Here is a 16,705-nt window from a genome sequence, read left to right as displayed (position 1 = left end):
GGCCCCGTCTTCTTTCAAGGAGAACCCGTGTTGTCGTACACAGTGGAACGTACCAACTGCAGCAGAGGGTGGGTGTGAGTTAATTATTTCGGATGTTCAGCAGTTGGATAGTTCCTATTTGTCTTACCATGCACCTCGAGCTAGTGGCTCTGGATGTAGCACAGCCGCATTATTTTCGCAACTAGCTTCCATAAAGGTTGTTGGTCAAACCCCGTTACAGTGTCGGTTTACAGCCCGTGATTGATATCATAGGAGGCAGAAGACAATAGCGCAATATTGAAAACAGCGTCCCGGTTGTGTTATCACTAGAACACCAGCCGTCTGAGTGGAGGGAAGACCGCACCGAGACCGCTTTGTTTCCGTTTGTGTCTTTGACGGTGCGGATTTTCTGTGAAGATGCATTTTCTGACCGTTTTGTTATTGCTGCCAGTGTTATGTAGCATCATCTCCACCTACAGCTCGACAGCTACCCGTAAGTAGGATAACACACACACAGCCGTGGCTAATTTGGGAGAGTGCACCCGTAAAACAGAGTCAGGTCTCTGCAAGAGACAAAAACACCAGCATCTAAAGCAGGGCGTGGATCATACAACATAATAATCCCGACACACAAGGTTTTCATTCACACACACACGCTACAGTTGTTATCATTAACTGATAAGAAGAGGAAAACAGAATATAGCATCAGCAGGCTAAAGCCCGTTTAAGAAGCTTCTGTTTCAATGCATTATGTCTGTGCCGAACCAGAACGCAGAAAAGTCCAAGTCTGCGCAGCTAGTGGATAAACCTGTATATATCAGTTGCAGAATAAAAATATGAAATCTGCACAACCTCCCAAGAAGACCATTCATTCAGGGGCTGCTACAAAAATGTGCATGCATACCCAATATGTAGTGCTAAAACCCAGATAGCAAATCATTTTGGCCCAAATGTGGCTTGCCATTTTGGCAAAGCTTTGGAATGACTGCCGGCCCAAATTTGGGCCAAATTTGGCATGCCAAAAGAATACCAAAACTCAACCAAAACAAAAATGTTGCAACAGCTATCCCAAAGAAAGAGCAAAACCCATAACCTTGCCAAAAACTAGCCTAAACTGACCCAAATGATGCCATAATCAAACCAAAGGTATTGCCACAGTGTTTTTTTTATTCAATTCAGTTTATTTATTTGCTTATGTAGCCATTCATTCACTTATTCATGTGGAAGCTATGTCCTAGTATCCTAGGCCTGTGCCATTTGTGAATTAACTGTATGTATGAAAAAACAAACAAAACAACAAAAAAAAAAAAAAAAAACACACACAACAGACTGCATTTTAACACATTTATTTAAAAATGTTTCTTAAAAATTTCATTCTGTAGACTACCCTCGGCTGGTTGCTGGCAGACGATTTTTTCTTCTCCTCTTCTCTTTCTCCAGCACAGTAAACTCACCTTACGGCATCATCAATTGTCATATCAGTAGACAGGATTGTGTCTTACAGCATCTAAAAATGACATAACAAATAAAAGAAAGAAAATCTCAGAAAAACTGAGTATAAATCTGGTATACGTAGCATGGCAAACAGCAAACAGAATTAGAAAAACAAAATAAAGTCAGAGTCACATACCTGTCACAACTGCTGTAAGTGTGGCCACAGTGTCATTGACTGTTGGCCCCTCCTGCCGAGCCAAATGTGATGAAAAAGATTAGAAATTAGAATTAGAACCATTCTGCATTACCGTCAATTGAAGAAAAAAAATCAAAAGGAGCTTACCAGTGCCTGATGTAGGTCTGGTTGACTTGATCAGTTTCTCTTAAGGGCGTACAGGGGAGGCTCCAATGGAAAGTAGTTCATATGGTTAGTGGGAATGCATGTCCGTTCTATCACTTGCATGATGTTCTTCTGTTGGTCCATTATATTTTGTTGATTAACCAGTATCTCTCGCAGAAGAGCTATAAATAAGAAAACAAAATATTGGCACCCTTAAACTTTTCCAAAAAAAGCCCCTACAGATATTGTGGAGGCTCAAAGCTGGGATGATCTAAACATATTTTGGGTTTGCTTTGCTACATTAAGCACAAGAGACCTAGTTTGTGTACATGACATCGTTACCAGAGTTTGAACTGGACCATTTCAGTTCCACACTGTCAGTGCTCATTTCAGTTCATGGTTTGTTCAGCCATAGTTTTTTTTAATGCCTTCTATCGATAAAGATTTATGCTCATCCCAAACAAGCTAGCACTAGCTAACGAGTTAGCCTGCTACACTTTTAAATGAAATGCTTTCAGAAAATGGTGGCAAAAGTTTCGCTGGTATATTAAACTGTGACCATACACTTTAAATTCAAGACATATTATCCTTATTAGATTGGTAGATTATAGCTAAACTCTCTAGCCTGACTGAGATGACTAGTCTTCACAAACGATAGGATCAAAATGAATTTAAACCTCCACCTGTCATAATGAGTCATTATATAAAATGTTACGTACATGACCAGAGTCTCAAACAGACAAAACATACAAACGATGAAACTTGTGGTTAGCAGAAACAAACTCATTTTGAGAGAAGGGAAAATGTACTCACCTTCACGTATGATCCTGTTCATCACCTTTTTGGCTGGTTAAAAATCTTTGAAAACACACTGCCTGGCCCAAAAAAAGAAGTCGCCAGTTCTCATTTCTTAAACAACCATTTTGAAAGACACATCCAGTGGCCATGGAAAAGATGTTTGAAAAGGGTCAAATCACTGGCATGCATCAAGCAGAGAAAATATCTAAAGAGTTTGCAGAAACTACTAAAATTGAGTTAAGAACTGTCCAACGCATTTTTTAAAACCGGAAGGACAGTGGGGAACCATTGTCTTTGTGGAAGAAATGTGGCGAATTGTATTTCCAAAATACAATGCGAAGGAAACTCCAGGAATTGAGACTGAACAGCTAAATAGACTTAAGAAAACCACTAATCAGTGGGGCTAACTGTAAAAAAAGGTTTCAATTTGCTAGGAAGCATAAAGATTGGACTCTGGAGCAATGGAAGAAGGTCAAGTGGTGTGGTGAGTCCAGATTTAACCTGTTCCAGAGTGATGGGAGCATCAGGGGAAGTAGAGAGGCCTAGTGCCTATTGTACAAGCCTGTGGGGGCAGTGCTGTGATCTGGGGTTGCTGCAGTTGGTGCAGTCTTGGTTCAGAAACATTATGCCCAAAGAACAAGGTCAGTTCACTACCTGAATATGCTGAATGGCCAGGTTATGAGTTGTTTTTTTCCTTCCCTGATGGCACAAGCATATTTCAAGGTGAAGATTCCAGGATTCATCAGGCTTAATTTGTGAAAGAGTGGTTCAGGGAGCATGAGACATCATTTTTACACATGTATTGGCCAACACAGAGTCCAGATCTTAACCTCATTGAGAATCTTTGGGATGTGCTGGAGAAGGCTTTGCTCAGAACAATGCCACAGAGAATGCATGATCTAATCAAAGCTAAAGGTGGTCCAATGAAATGTGTGTGACCTTTATTTTTGGTGGTGACTTTTCTTTGGCCAGGCAGTGTATTATTTTGTATTCGTCACCTTCTAGGGCTGGACGATTATGGAAAAAATAATAATCACAATTATTTTGATTGATATTGAAATCACGATTAATAAACACTATTCATTGATTTCAAAAATGTATTGAACCACCAAAACTCAACTTTAAATATAACTTTTTATAGCATAAATGTAACAGCCTCCGTTATCTTTCGCTGTTGCCGGGAGCCAGTGGGATATGGAGTGGCATTGTAAACAGTGTCCTCAATGGAGGACTGTTGCGATGGTGGTGACTGAAGCTGACGCGCTTTTAACACAAAAGTTCTCCAAGTCAGCACTCCTGAAAGTTGATGTTTTCTTGCATTTGCAAACATTATATCACATCATGTAGAGCAGATAAATCAAGCAAATTATCATAGTGACAAAACAAATTCAGTAATCAACATGTTTCATTCATATCTGAATATATAATATATAATAGCCAAACTCGTTATGGTGATCAATGATGACTTCAACCACGTCACCTTGGACAGAACTCTCACAGACTTTACCCAGTATGGGATTGCCATACCTGTGACAACAAAACACTGGACCTGCTGTATGCAAATGCCTGTAATACATACAGTACAACTGCCTTACCCCCACTAGGCAGGTCTGATCACAACCTTGTCCTACTCACTCCAAAGTACATCCCTCTTGTCCAACAGCAGCCTGTGTCCAAAAGGACTGTAAGGGGGTGGACACAGGAGGCCGAGGAGGCCCTGCAGGACTGCTTTGAGTTCACTGGGAGTGGGACTGGGAGGCCCTCTGTCAGCCTCATTGGGAAGACATCAGCAGCATGGCGACTGCGCTGTTTTGTCAACAATAAACCATGGATCACCAGCGATCTGAGGACTCTGCTGAACAACAAAAGGGGAAGCCTTCACGTCTGGAGACAAGGTGGAGCTAAGGAGGGTACAGCCCTAACTGCGGGAAAAGCTGAGGAAGTGCAAGGACTCGTACAGGAGGAAACTGGAGGCCAAACTCCAGCAGAAGAACACAAGGGAGGTATGGTCAGGAATGAAGGATATAACTGGCTGCAGGGGGAGAGACAGACTGTCTGAAGGAAATCTGGAGCGTGCGAACGAGCTTAACACAGGTTTAGCTCTTGGACCCCTGTCTCCTCTACCCCACCCCCCCAAACATCCTGACTGCTTCCAATGACTCCAACGACCCCGCATCTCAAGTCTCCTTCTCTCCACCCCCTGCAGTGAAACCTTTGGACCAGACCAGACCCTACAGTTTGCCTACCAGCCAAGTCTGGGGGTGGATGATGCTTTCATCTATCTGCTGCAGCTCACTCACTCACACCTGGATGGTGATGGAGGCTCAGTGAGATCTCACTTTCTTTGATTTCTCCAGTGCCTTCAACACCATCCAGCCTTTGTTGCTGGGTGGGAAGCTGTGGTTGATGGGTGTTGGTGAATCCACTGTCTGCTGGATCAGTCAGTGTGTTTACATGCAGAGCTTAATCGAGCTATGCTCAAAATTCAACTTTCTCGCTACAGTCCTTGTCCCAGTTTACATGCAGCACAACAAAATCAAATAACTGTTCTCCTCTTCCACACTAGGTGGCGATACGTGTCTTTTCAGCGGGATAATACCACGTTAATACGGCCCGATTTCTAGGTGACCTATTACGTGATATAATAAACAAGAGTCGTTCATGCGGTGGACTGGCATTTCAAATAACAACCAGACGGATATTAGTACATTTTTAAATCTCATATGTAATGTTCGCGCTGCTTCTGATGCAGGTAAGATCCGCATCCCTCAGACGGCTCTGTTTCTCTTCTTCTTCTGCGATTGGCTTTCTTGGACGTTTTTGTTCCAGGGTCACACGCCAGCACAGCGGTGGTGGAGCATACGGACACGCATTTTCCGATGAAAACTCCAATTCCAATCACATTATCTGGGTGTCTCAATTGGACAACGAGAACTCCGAGTAACGTTAACTGTTATAGTCCGATTAAGGCAATAATTCGTTTTTTTCACATGCATGTAAACGCACTACCCGACAGACAGGCCACAGTTTGTGTGTTTGGGAAGTGTCCTGTCTGATGTGGTGATGAGTGCTGTGGGACCCACAGGGAACTGTACTTGCTCCATTCCTGTTCATCTTATACACCACTGACTTTCACAACTCAGAGTCATGTCACATCCAGAAACTTTCTGATGACTCTGCAGTTGAGGGGTGTATAAGCAGTGGATGGGATGAGGAGGAGTATAAAGGACTGGTGGACAGATTTGTGGGGTGGGCTGGAAGTAATCACCTGCTGCTTAACGTGGGCAAGACCAAAGAGATGGTGATTGACTTCAGAAGGAAGAGAACAGCTGCTAAGCCCCGTGAGCATCCTTGGTAGGAATGTGGATGTGGTGGAGGAGTACAAATACCTCGGAATGACCATTGATAACAGACTGAACTGGAGGACCAACAGTACAGCTGTGTACAAGAAGGCTTGCATCAGACTCTACTTCCTGAGGAAGCTGAGATCCCTCAACGTGTGCAGTAAGATGCTGGAGATCTACCAGTCTGTCGTGGCCAGCACCCTTTTCTCTGCTGTGGTCTGCTGGGGGAACAGTATTGCAGTCAGTAATGCCAACAGACTGAATAAACTGATCAGGAAGGCTGGCTCTGTCATTGGCTGCACACAGGAATTTTTGAGGTGGTGGTGGAGAGGAGGACACTTGACAAACTGTTATCAATCATGGATAACCCTGACCACCCTCTCCACCAGATGATAGACAGACAACTGAGCTCATTCTCCAAGAGACTCAGACAACTCCATTGTCTCAAAGAACGCTACAGGAAATTTTTCCTGCTTCAATCCATAAGCCTGTTTAATCCCCATCTGTATGTGACAGATAACATTCTGGACATTATTTCTTTTCCCTCCTTTTATTCACTTATTTCAACTCACTTATTTCCATAGTCTCGTAAATATTGTGTAAATAGTAGATTGTTTGTTTTTTGTATGGTGTGAGTGCCTTTACACTGCTGCTGCAACTGTTAAAATTTCCAGTTTGGGATGAATAAACTATCCATTAGTGTCTGACCGATAGGGGTTTTTTGGCCTGATAACGATAGCCGATATTAGAGGAGGTGCAATCCCCGATAGCCGATAGTGACGATAAAATATCAGTGATCCCGCGTCGTGTCGGGTAGACTCTCTTGGTTAAATCCTTTTAGCATATATTAAACTGTAACGCTTCGGTGCTTATTTGCAAACTGCTAACGTCACTCATCTAATGCTGCTACTGAGACAAAATCTGCGATGATATAGCAAAGTTGCCTCACAGTTATTTTACACCGGAGGTTTTGGGCAGGGACACTTTTGAAAGGGGCAGTGAAATGTGGCCTATAATTGTTGTTCCAATGGTGTTTCCATGTTAACAGTTACTTATTTCATGAACTAGCTTACCGTGACTTAAGGAAAAGGGGGAACAGTCCGCTGGTTGATTGACTGACTGGTCAGATGATTGGAAGGTTTCGTGGTGTAGAATGAAATGTGAGCTGAGTCGATCTGGGTGAGCACAGCCCGCTCCACTGGACAAAATAAATCAGCACACCAGTGGGTGCTTTTGTCATTGTCACACTTTGTTTTTTCTGTCCGCGCAACATTTCACCAATACGATAGAACCCCCGATAGAACTGGAGCCGTCCTATCGGGCCCTGATACATTGGTGATTGATAATCGGTCGGTCACTAGTATCTGTCTGTCGGTCTGTCTATCTATAATACAAGAATTTAATGCAATATAATGGGTCAAAACATCTAATAAAAGACAAGGAGGCAACTTTGAAGAATATACAGGGTTCATGTAGTAGGCTAATATTTGAATCTTTGAACAAGCAGATTAGCGTCCACAGGTTCTTATTCAAATAATCATAACACTAACATCACAGTGATGAATTTCAAGACTAAAATATTCATCATTATTTCACCTCAATTGTGAATTTCCAGCCACTCCTTCAGTGTCTCCTTCTCCATCTCCTCCTCAATCTCCTCCAACCTCTTTACTGTCTGTCTCCTGATAATATGTTGATACATGACATATCAGATTAGGGATAAAATGATCATTGAGTTTGGTGGTACAGTTATTGTCTCAGCAAAAAGGCTTTTACTTTCACACAATTATTACATGTAATTTATTCCCCAAAAATTTTTGGGGAAAATACAAGGAAGCCACAGATTCTAGATGCTCATTTGAACAGTTGCTTTCTTCCACACAACTACATGAAAGTGATAAGAAAAAATAACTTTACACAAGTGTATATCTCTTGTATATCTCTTTAAATATTGTCTTTTATTCAATATCTGTATTGTTGAGCATCTGCAGTTGTATACCCTTGAAGTAACTTACACTTTGACTCCAAAAGAGCTGCTTTATGTTGAGTTTTATTTTCCTCACGCACACACACAAACAGGAACCAATATGAATGTAAATGACATCACTTTAAAATCCGTCTAGCTGAAGTGACACAGGCAGAACAAAGGCCAAAACATTTTGATAACTTAAACTTGCTGATAAATGCACTGCTGCCTACTGCCCTGTCCAACTAACAGCAGGTTGCAATTAACATTACAGCAGATGGAGTGACAGCGGGGATGGCCAATCACGTTAGCGGGAAATTGGGAGAGCCAATCAAAGGGCAATATTTAAGTTTGACTGTTAACCCTTTGTGACCCGTAATTATTGAAAAAAACACTACGGGCAGTGGTTGTATTAGTAGTGATGACCCAGTTGTAGCTGGATATGGGTTGGGATGTGTCCTTAGCATCCCTACTCACTTCTAGGCTCCTGCTCTCTGCTGTCACTCCGAGTCGGTTCGCTCTTTTTCCTCCTTGTGTTCTCTGGTGGACACTCCATTCATTTCCATGGTTTCCTGTGCTGGTTCCATTGCAGACTTTACCGAAACTAGGCACAGCCAATGGGCGTCTGATACGTCATTACAGCAGTGTTCATGGGAAATGTAGGGAGTACTGCCAGGGGGACAAATGACCGAGAACAGTAGAGCGGCTCTGGCTGACTTGATTGCCTCTTGCATCAGCCACCAAAATGGATTTTAACCCACATTTGGCAGGTTGATGGGTGTTAATTTAGAACCCTGATAAAGACGTAGTATTTCTGTACTACAGGCTAATTGGTTAGCCTACTGTTTCACGGTAGCACACACGGCAAACAGAAAATTAAAATAAAATGTAAATGACAACACCACTACAGCTAATCACCAGTCAGTTGGCACATATACACTAACATGCAGACACACTGAAAGAGTCTGTCAGTCAAGTAACAGCAACATGTTTAACAAGGCCTCAGCATGCTAACTTAGCCCCATGGCACATATATACTAACATGCAGACACACTGAAAGAGTCCGTCAGTCAAGTAACAGCAACATGTTTAACAAGGCCTCAGCATGCTAACTTAGCCCCATGGTTAGCTTTTCTCTCCACCATATAGTAACCACCCTGTTAGTCCCACTAGTTCCCCTATATTCTGGCATTCTGGCAAAGTGTGTGTTCACCTGTTTGTTTGTGTGTACATCAGTGTGGGGCACAGGGCAGGACAATGATTTGTTGGTGTTGCACCCATTAAGTTCAAGTTCCCAGGTGACAGGAGTCAAAATCTGAATAAAAAATAAGCTCTAAGATCTAAGACGTAAAAAACAATATTGCACAAGTGCTGAGGTGTTAAGAGTAAGGTTGCAAAGGGGCGGAAAATTTCCGGCAAATTTCCAGACACTTTCCATGGGAGGTTAAGCTAGGGAATTTTAAAAGTATTCCAAATTGGAAAATTTACATGGGAATTATTGGAATTTATGGGAATTAACTGTAAATTGGTGGTAATTTAAACAAACTGGATCATATCCAAACAAATGTAAATATTTTTGTTTTGTCATAAGCAGACATCCATGCAAAATAATACAATTTAAAAAACATGACATTTCAACAGATTTATTTGAGTAGAACTTTAGTTTTAATTCTTGTATGAGCAATTCTTTAATGAACAACAAAAACATGAATGTTGAGTAAATGCTCAACATGGGGAGCTTCAGTGTGGTACTCTAATTTGTTTGCCCTTCACATACTTCACAACTTGCTTAGCTCTCTTGTGTAGTGTGTCCATTGTCTTCAGTGCAATGATGTCTTTCAGGAGGGAGGTGGGAGGGGGAGGTGTGCTGGCCGGAGAACATCTAAAAATCTCTTCCAGTACAAACTGGATGGCAGCATCAGGGGTGAGCCAGCTGCATAGACTGTACGAGCAAAACACTCATCTGCATTTCTCTGGTTACGTTCATCCATCGAATCAAAGCTGATGAGAGGATATCTGTCTCTGATATTGCAGATTAATTTTTCCCCTGGAGTGGAACTCTTGTCTGCTGAATGTTTTGAGCCTAAACACTGCTAAACAACTGGAATGGTCTTTAAAATATTTGACAATTGATGTATGAATTCTTATATGGTAACAGAAAACCGTCTAGCAGGAGTCAGAAAAAACGGCATCACATTTGAGGTATCTACCACCACCATAATAAGCTACTCTCTTAAATGGTCAATGAAATGAAAAATAGCTTACATTTAGCAGCTATTTTTATTTAACATTTCCAAGTTAAACATCAATACTATTATAGATCAAATATATTTACCCCATAACATTATCAAAACTTACTAGTCCGCAAGCTCAAATGTGTGGCTTCAATAGTCTTGTGCTTTGAGCTCAAAAGTGTGGCCTCCAGGGTTCAAGAAATTATCTGTGCATGTGATGGAGGAATGCACAGTGCATGTAGGGGGTGTGGCGTCAATAGCCCTGCAGTAGGCAGTGTGCTGTGTGCATGTGATTGAGGAGTGTGCTTGAAGTAAATCTGGTTGTTTTAGCCAAGATTATGCTACAATATATTTTTACCAACTATATTTAAATTCCCTGTTGAGGGCCAATCTCCAATTTTGTAAATTTCAGATTTATTCCCATTAATTTCTGTTATTCCCATGTATTCCCGTTAACTCCCATGGAAAGTTTCGAACTTTGAAAATTTCTGGAATTTTGCAACCCTAGTTAAGAGTGATGAAACCTGCAAGTCCCAAATAAAGAAAGAAAAATAGCGTTACAGTGATTGTGATTTGTTCTCAGCCTTGAGAAATTATCATGTCACTATTCATTCTTCATTTCAGTCCAGGCTGCCATGCTGATTAGTGCAAACGTAAGAATTCGTGTAGATAGTGTGGATGTCCATGTTCAAACCAATTAAAATTTTGGGTTTTAGAAAAGTGTCCGAGAGAGTTTTGGAGACACAAAAGTTATACCTCTCTTAACAAGCGTTCACAAACAAACAAATCTGGGATATCACAAAAGCTACAGATGTGTTAAACTGACATCAGTTTGTAGCCGTTAATAATGTAATGTTATAAATTGGACAGTATCACAGAAGTGACATTTGTAACACTCATGGGTCAAAGGGAACTGCTAAAGACACTGTTGGTCTGATATGATCAACAAAGGAATGAACCTACACCTTGCACTCCCCCCACCATCTCCATCACAAAAGGCCTACCTACACCCCAGACATCCCTCTTATCTGACCCCCTGCCTGGACTGTGGATCTGTGAACAGGAAGTGCATCAGTTCTTTCAGAGACAGAGGATCAGGAAGGCTCCAGGACCCGATGGTGTGTCTCCATCCTGGTTGAAAGTCAGCACTGACCAGCTGGCTCCCATCTTCACCCAGATCTTCAACAGCTCCCTGGAGTTATGTGAGGTCCCTGCCTCAAACACTCCACTATCATCCCGGTCCCCAGGAAGTCCCCTGTCACAGGATTAAATGACTTCAGACCAGTTGCCCTGACGTCTGTGGTCATGAAATCCTTTGAGCGACTGGTGTTGGTCCACCTGAAGTCCATCATTGACCCCCTGTTACACCGCGCGCATTTTGCCTATAGGGCCAACAGATCTGTGGATTATGCAGTCAGCATGGCTCTGCACTACATCCTGCACCACCTGGAATCTGCAGGGACCTACGTACGGGTCTTATTTGTGGACTTCGGTTCTGCGTTCGTTGTGCCCCCCTTCACCTGTCAATGGATCACCAGTTTCTTGACTGACAGGAGGCATCAGGTGAGACTGGGAAGCACCCGCACTCACAGCACTGGCCCCCAGGGGTGTGTTCTTTCCCCACTGCTCTTCTCCCTTCACACGAATAACTGCACCTCTGGGGACCGAACCCTTCTGTGAAACTCCTCAAGTTGGCAGATGACACCACAGTCATTGGACTCATGCAGGACGGGGATGCATCTGTATATAGAGGGGAAGTGGATCTGCTGGTCTGCTTGAGCTAGACCCGTTAGTTTGTATAGTTATTTAATTGAGAGCTGAAAGTTATGATCATAACTAAAGTGAAAATGAAAAAATCTGAAAAGTGCTGGGAAAGAAATGACATTTGAGCCTCCTACATCTACGGCTTGGTAGGAGCATAACCTTCTGCAGCCTGTCTTTAGTAATCACTTGACCTGAGGGAACCTGCTTTTTTTGGCTTCATTTATATAGCATTAGGTTGCAATAACTGTTCGGGCTTTGGTGGCACTCTTTAGGTTGTCCTAGTACTTTGTACAGCACAGCATCAATCCATAGCGTTGTTGATGTGTCTATCTTTGGTTGCTTTATGTTTTGTTTTAATTGAATGTGCAGCTGTCAGCATGTTCGGTAATTCCTCTAGAAAAACCACCATATGACTTCTTGCTGTCAATTTAAACTATTTATTTAAAAATGTATTGGAATATAGAAATACATGTGCATGGACCTTGTCTGTTCGGTTAGTCTTGGCCAACGTCCCAGAGAAGGACGATTTTCAGTAGTTTCACACCATTATAACAGTTTCAACAAAATGAATATGATTGGTTGGCTACAGGTGGGGAGGAGTCGTGGTTTAGACTTAGCTCACATCGTTGGTGGATGGGTCTGCCCCGGCCCTTGGCCACTCAGGTCCTCCAATCCCCTGGGACAGCACTCCAGAAAGAAGAAAACGTCCTTCCTACCTGTTCCTCACTGACATAGACCTCACATGCTCTGTACGGCGCTCATCCTGTGACTTCCTTGCAACTTTTATCACTTCAGAACAGCTCCTCATTGTTCTCTATTTTGTCTCACAGACTCGCTATATGTTTCCTTCTTGCTCTGTCCTAGTCAGCTGATTGCTACTTTCTCAACATGTATCAACCCTACGCAAGTAAAATTAAATGGGGTTGATGCTCTTGACCCTCCCATTATCAGGGACCTCATTCTTTATTTGATTATATGAATGTTAATTTTCACGCTTCTAAATACAACCTAGAAAATCTCAACTTTATAACTGTGTTCTTGGATTGTAACAGTATGAAATGTTGGTATAACCACCTCAAAAGACACCACAGTTTCACAGTACTTCAAAATTATTGTTTTAAGGGAATGATGATGAATGTTTTTTTCTGGTTGAACAAATACGTTAAGTGAAAATTGTTTAACAATTTTAATTTAAGACTTTACTTAGTTCTGCTTTTTTGTTGTTGTTTTTTTAAATCTGTGTGAAGCACTTTGTATTTGCATGAAAACTACTATATAAATAAAGTCTGATTTGGTTTGATTTGATTAGACCGCTAAACAGATACCGGAAATTGACATAAGCTCTGCGAGCATACTGTTAGCTAAACGTTAGCCACTCACGGACATACACACAGGCTTCAAATAAGAACACAGTACCTTTGTGACTTAGCAGTGAACGCCATTTCCATTTTTATCCGAGTTAACATTTTACCTTCCAGCGGCAAACTGTCAACTTGGCCTCTGTCCGGTACCTCCCAACGTCCAGGCCGTCAACAGTCTACCTGCTCTGCTCTCTCTTGCTTGACTTAAGCATGCTGCAGTCCCGCCTTCACGTACTAATGGCTGAAAGTAACATAACGTCTGTTCCAAAGTCAATACCAGATTGACATTTATGATTGGATTGTATAGAGATACTAACTTTACTGTAAGATGAATGTAAAGCTCATTAGTGTTTACTTACCAATATCCATCGCTCCTTGTTCCATTTCCTTGGAAGTCCAAAATGCGCCAAAATCAATCCTCTTTGGAGATTTATGAGAGCGTGCATGTGCAAACTGCAGTCACTAATAAAATCCACTTGATCTAAGTGGATTATTTGAGTTAATTGTCAACCCACGAATTATACTGAAATCAAAATAACTAGATAAATAAAAAACTAGAGAAAAAAAAAAACATTAAATGAACAACAGCAATGTTTTACTTTTTTCACTGTACCAGTCTAGGGTCATGACACTATCTATTTAGACCTCTCCTCTCATAACTCTCAAACATGTACAGTATATACTACTGCTCAAGTTCATTGTGCCTCTATTACTATTTTATTCTGAAAGTCTAATTTATGTTGTGCATTTTTTGTATTCTTTATGCTTTTATTCTTATGGTTATTTAAGTGCTTTGTCTTGTACCATTGAGCAAAGTGACTGGAGTCAAATTCCTTCTTTTTGCGCTCATACTTGACCAATAAAGCTGATTTTGATTCTGAATATGTCTATAGCAACTATGAAGTGAATGCCAACATTAGAAGCTAATATGCTCACAATAACATTGCTGTTATATTGATGTTTAGCTGGTGCAGTGATGTTTACCTTTTTCATCATCTTATAGTACCAGGTTATCAAGAGTAAGTGCTGCTGCACTTTTAGTGTTAATTATCAAAGCAAAGTGCAGTTGAGCATTGTTATAACTTGTTGCTAGTATTAATTACACCAAAACATTAGTTGTGGATAATAGAGAATTATCCACCTGCTGATGTCCTAAAAGGAAAAGCGAAGGGTATGTCCAAAGTTAAGCTCAATGTTTTGTTTTGATTTTATTTCTGTCATTCAGGAAAGTGTGAGGACAGCTTGGCCACTCCTCTCCCCTACAGCTCCTTCACAAGTTCATCAGTATATGCACGCGGCTATGGAGCTGGGTATGCCAAACTGAACCGAAAACAAGGTATGCCTTTGTAATGTTAAGCATCATACAGTTTTGTTATTGTGTATGGGCATTTTAGAATCTAAGTTTTGTTGTATACATTGTCACTGCATAATATACAGCAGGTCCTCTTCAGGGGCTGGTTCATATTCTTCTCAGCTGTACATATGGGGCGGCATTTGTAAAGTTGTTAAATCTAAATGTAAATGTTAAATGTAAATGTTAAATGTAAATGTTAAATCTAAATGTTAAATCTAAATGTAAATGTAGCTCTGGACGCACTGCACCTGACCATGTGGATGCATTGTTGAAAGTCTGAATTTCAGTCAAAAAGTCCCATCACAACACTGCTCAGAATGAGGCGTTTATTTTGGTACTTCCACTGTATGGCTGTACAGCTGTACATTTAACATTTATATTTAACGTTTATGACTTATATTTAACATTTATGTTTAATATTAACATTTAAATTTAACATTTGCATTTCGCTTTAACCCAGGCATGTCAAACATACGGCCCGCGGGCCGGACCCGGCCCCTTGGGTCATTTAATCCGGCCCGGCATAAATTTCTGAGTATGTCAAAAAAAAGAAGCGAGTCTCTAGCTAATTTCTATTAAAAGTTGTGATTTTTTAAAATAAATACAAACCAAATGCTCCCTCCGGCCGCTAGAGGGCAGTACATGTGTAAAAGCGCTCACGTCAAGCATGCGGCACTGACACGAGTTAGTCACAGGAAATAAACATTCGCAACGTGATGTGTCCAAGTAAAAATAAACCGGTAATCTTGCTTCACCATTCACCACTACTAAACAAGTTATCGGTCAACACACCCTTCCCAAAATGGCACTGTCAAAAAAAAGAAGAGTGGACATGGAGTGCAGAGTTTTCCAGGAGAAATGGACCGAGAAGTATTTATTCACAGAAGTGAATGCAAAACCAGTGTGCTTGGTATGTAATCAGCAAGTTGTAGTGTTCAAAGAGTTTAATATTCGGCGCCACTCATCATAAAGACAATATGTCATATTAAAGACAAATAATATTGTGCAGTATATTCTCAACTTCAGTAGGCCCAGCCTAGTAGTTTGATCTGATGTAGTCTAATCCTATTGCCCATGCACTGCTATAACTTTTTTATTTATTTATTTTATTTTATTTTGTATTTCTTTTTTCATTTATTTCAAAGCAGTATGACAATTAAGGCGAAAATATTTTTTTTATAGCTCCCACTTGAGTTTGTTTAGTGTGGTGAGTTGGTTCAGGTGTAAAACTGCATTCACTCAACTGTTAAAATAAACCAGTTGTTAACACATTCACGGCCAAACATGAAAAATCATTTTTTTCCCCATTGTTTTTGAATAAATGTGTTTAGAATGTGCTTAGAAAAGATCCCTTGTCATCCGTGATTATAATATGTAGGGTAGGCTACAAATGTAGGCTGAATGATAAAGCATAGTACTGAAAAACAAAGCTAAATATTTGGAGTTGACATTCTTTTGCTGATCCGGCCCACCTGAGAACAGAAAGTCTGGATCCGGCCCCAGAGCCAAACTGAGTTTGACATGCCTGCTCTAACCCCTTAACATTCTGGCCTAGGGAAAAATGTCTATTTAGGACATACCCAAAGTAAATTGAATGCTGTTTATGAACAGTTTGGAGCTCATGCATGATCGTGGTCTCTTTTGAAAGCTAAGACGTTTCTATCACAAAAGTCAGAATCCCTCTAAATTGTGTTGTTCTTGAGGACTCTAAGTTGACACACAGTTGAAAATAAAAAGTTTTGGGGTTCATCTTTTTTTTGATATCTGATGACTTCAGAGGAAACTGAGGACACGGTAAACTAGATAACACAAGATTATCAGAGAATAAAGTCTTACCCATACCCATACACCAAAAATTAGTTTATTGTACCCTTTTTTTCTAAGTGTATAACCAGGCGTTTCCAAACTGTACCGTTTGGACACTTTTGAATGAAAAGGCCATAACTTCTGAATGCTTCAACATACAATCATAATCTTGGACTCCACTGAAAGGTGATACTCAGGGGAATTATATTTTATAGTTATTAGAATAAACAATAGTACAATAACAAGAATTAGTGAAGTTAAATCACATTTTTTGCATTGCTACTCATTTGAAATGATCCTCATAAGTTTTCTCCCTTTGAGCGTC

The 16,705-nt window shown here is 40.9% G+C and overlaps 1 protein-coding gene across 2 annotated transcripts in view; it reads left to right on the top strand.

Annotated features, from left to right (window-relative positions):
• Nucleotides 1-84: 84 nt before the first annotated feature.
• cntnap2b (contactin associated protein 2b) overlaps nt 85-16,705 on the top strand; it is an 85,186-nt gene continuing 68,565 nt past the window's right edge. The window contains exons 1-2 of one of the 2 annotated variants that reach the window (XM_047588478.1): nt 85-472; nt 14,446-14,556. In XM_047588478.1, the coding sequence (XP_047444434.1) occupies nt 397-472; nt 14,446-14,556 (187 nt within the window). In that variant the 5' untranslated portion in view covers nt 85-396. The remainder of the gene's footprint in view (nt 473-14,445; nt 14,557-16,705) is intronic. The other variant, XM_047588477.1, reaches the window with a different exon arrangement.

This window comes from Mugil cephalus, chromosome 7, assembly GCF_022458985.1.
Source record: "Mugil cephalus isolate CIBA_MC_2020 chromosome 7, CIBA_Mcephalus_1.1, whole genome shotgun sequence".
Classification (NCBI taxonomy): Eukaryota; Metazoa; Chordata; class Actinopteri; order Mugiliformes; family Mugilidae; genus Mugil; species Mugil cephalus.
The sequence above is the reverse complement of the archived record's forward strand: the minus strand, read 5'-3'. Positions and strand labels throughout refer to the sequence as shown.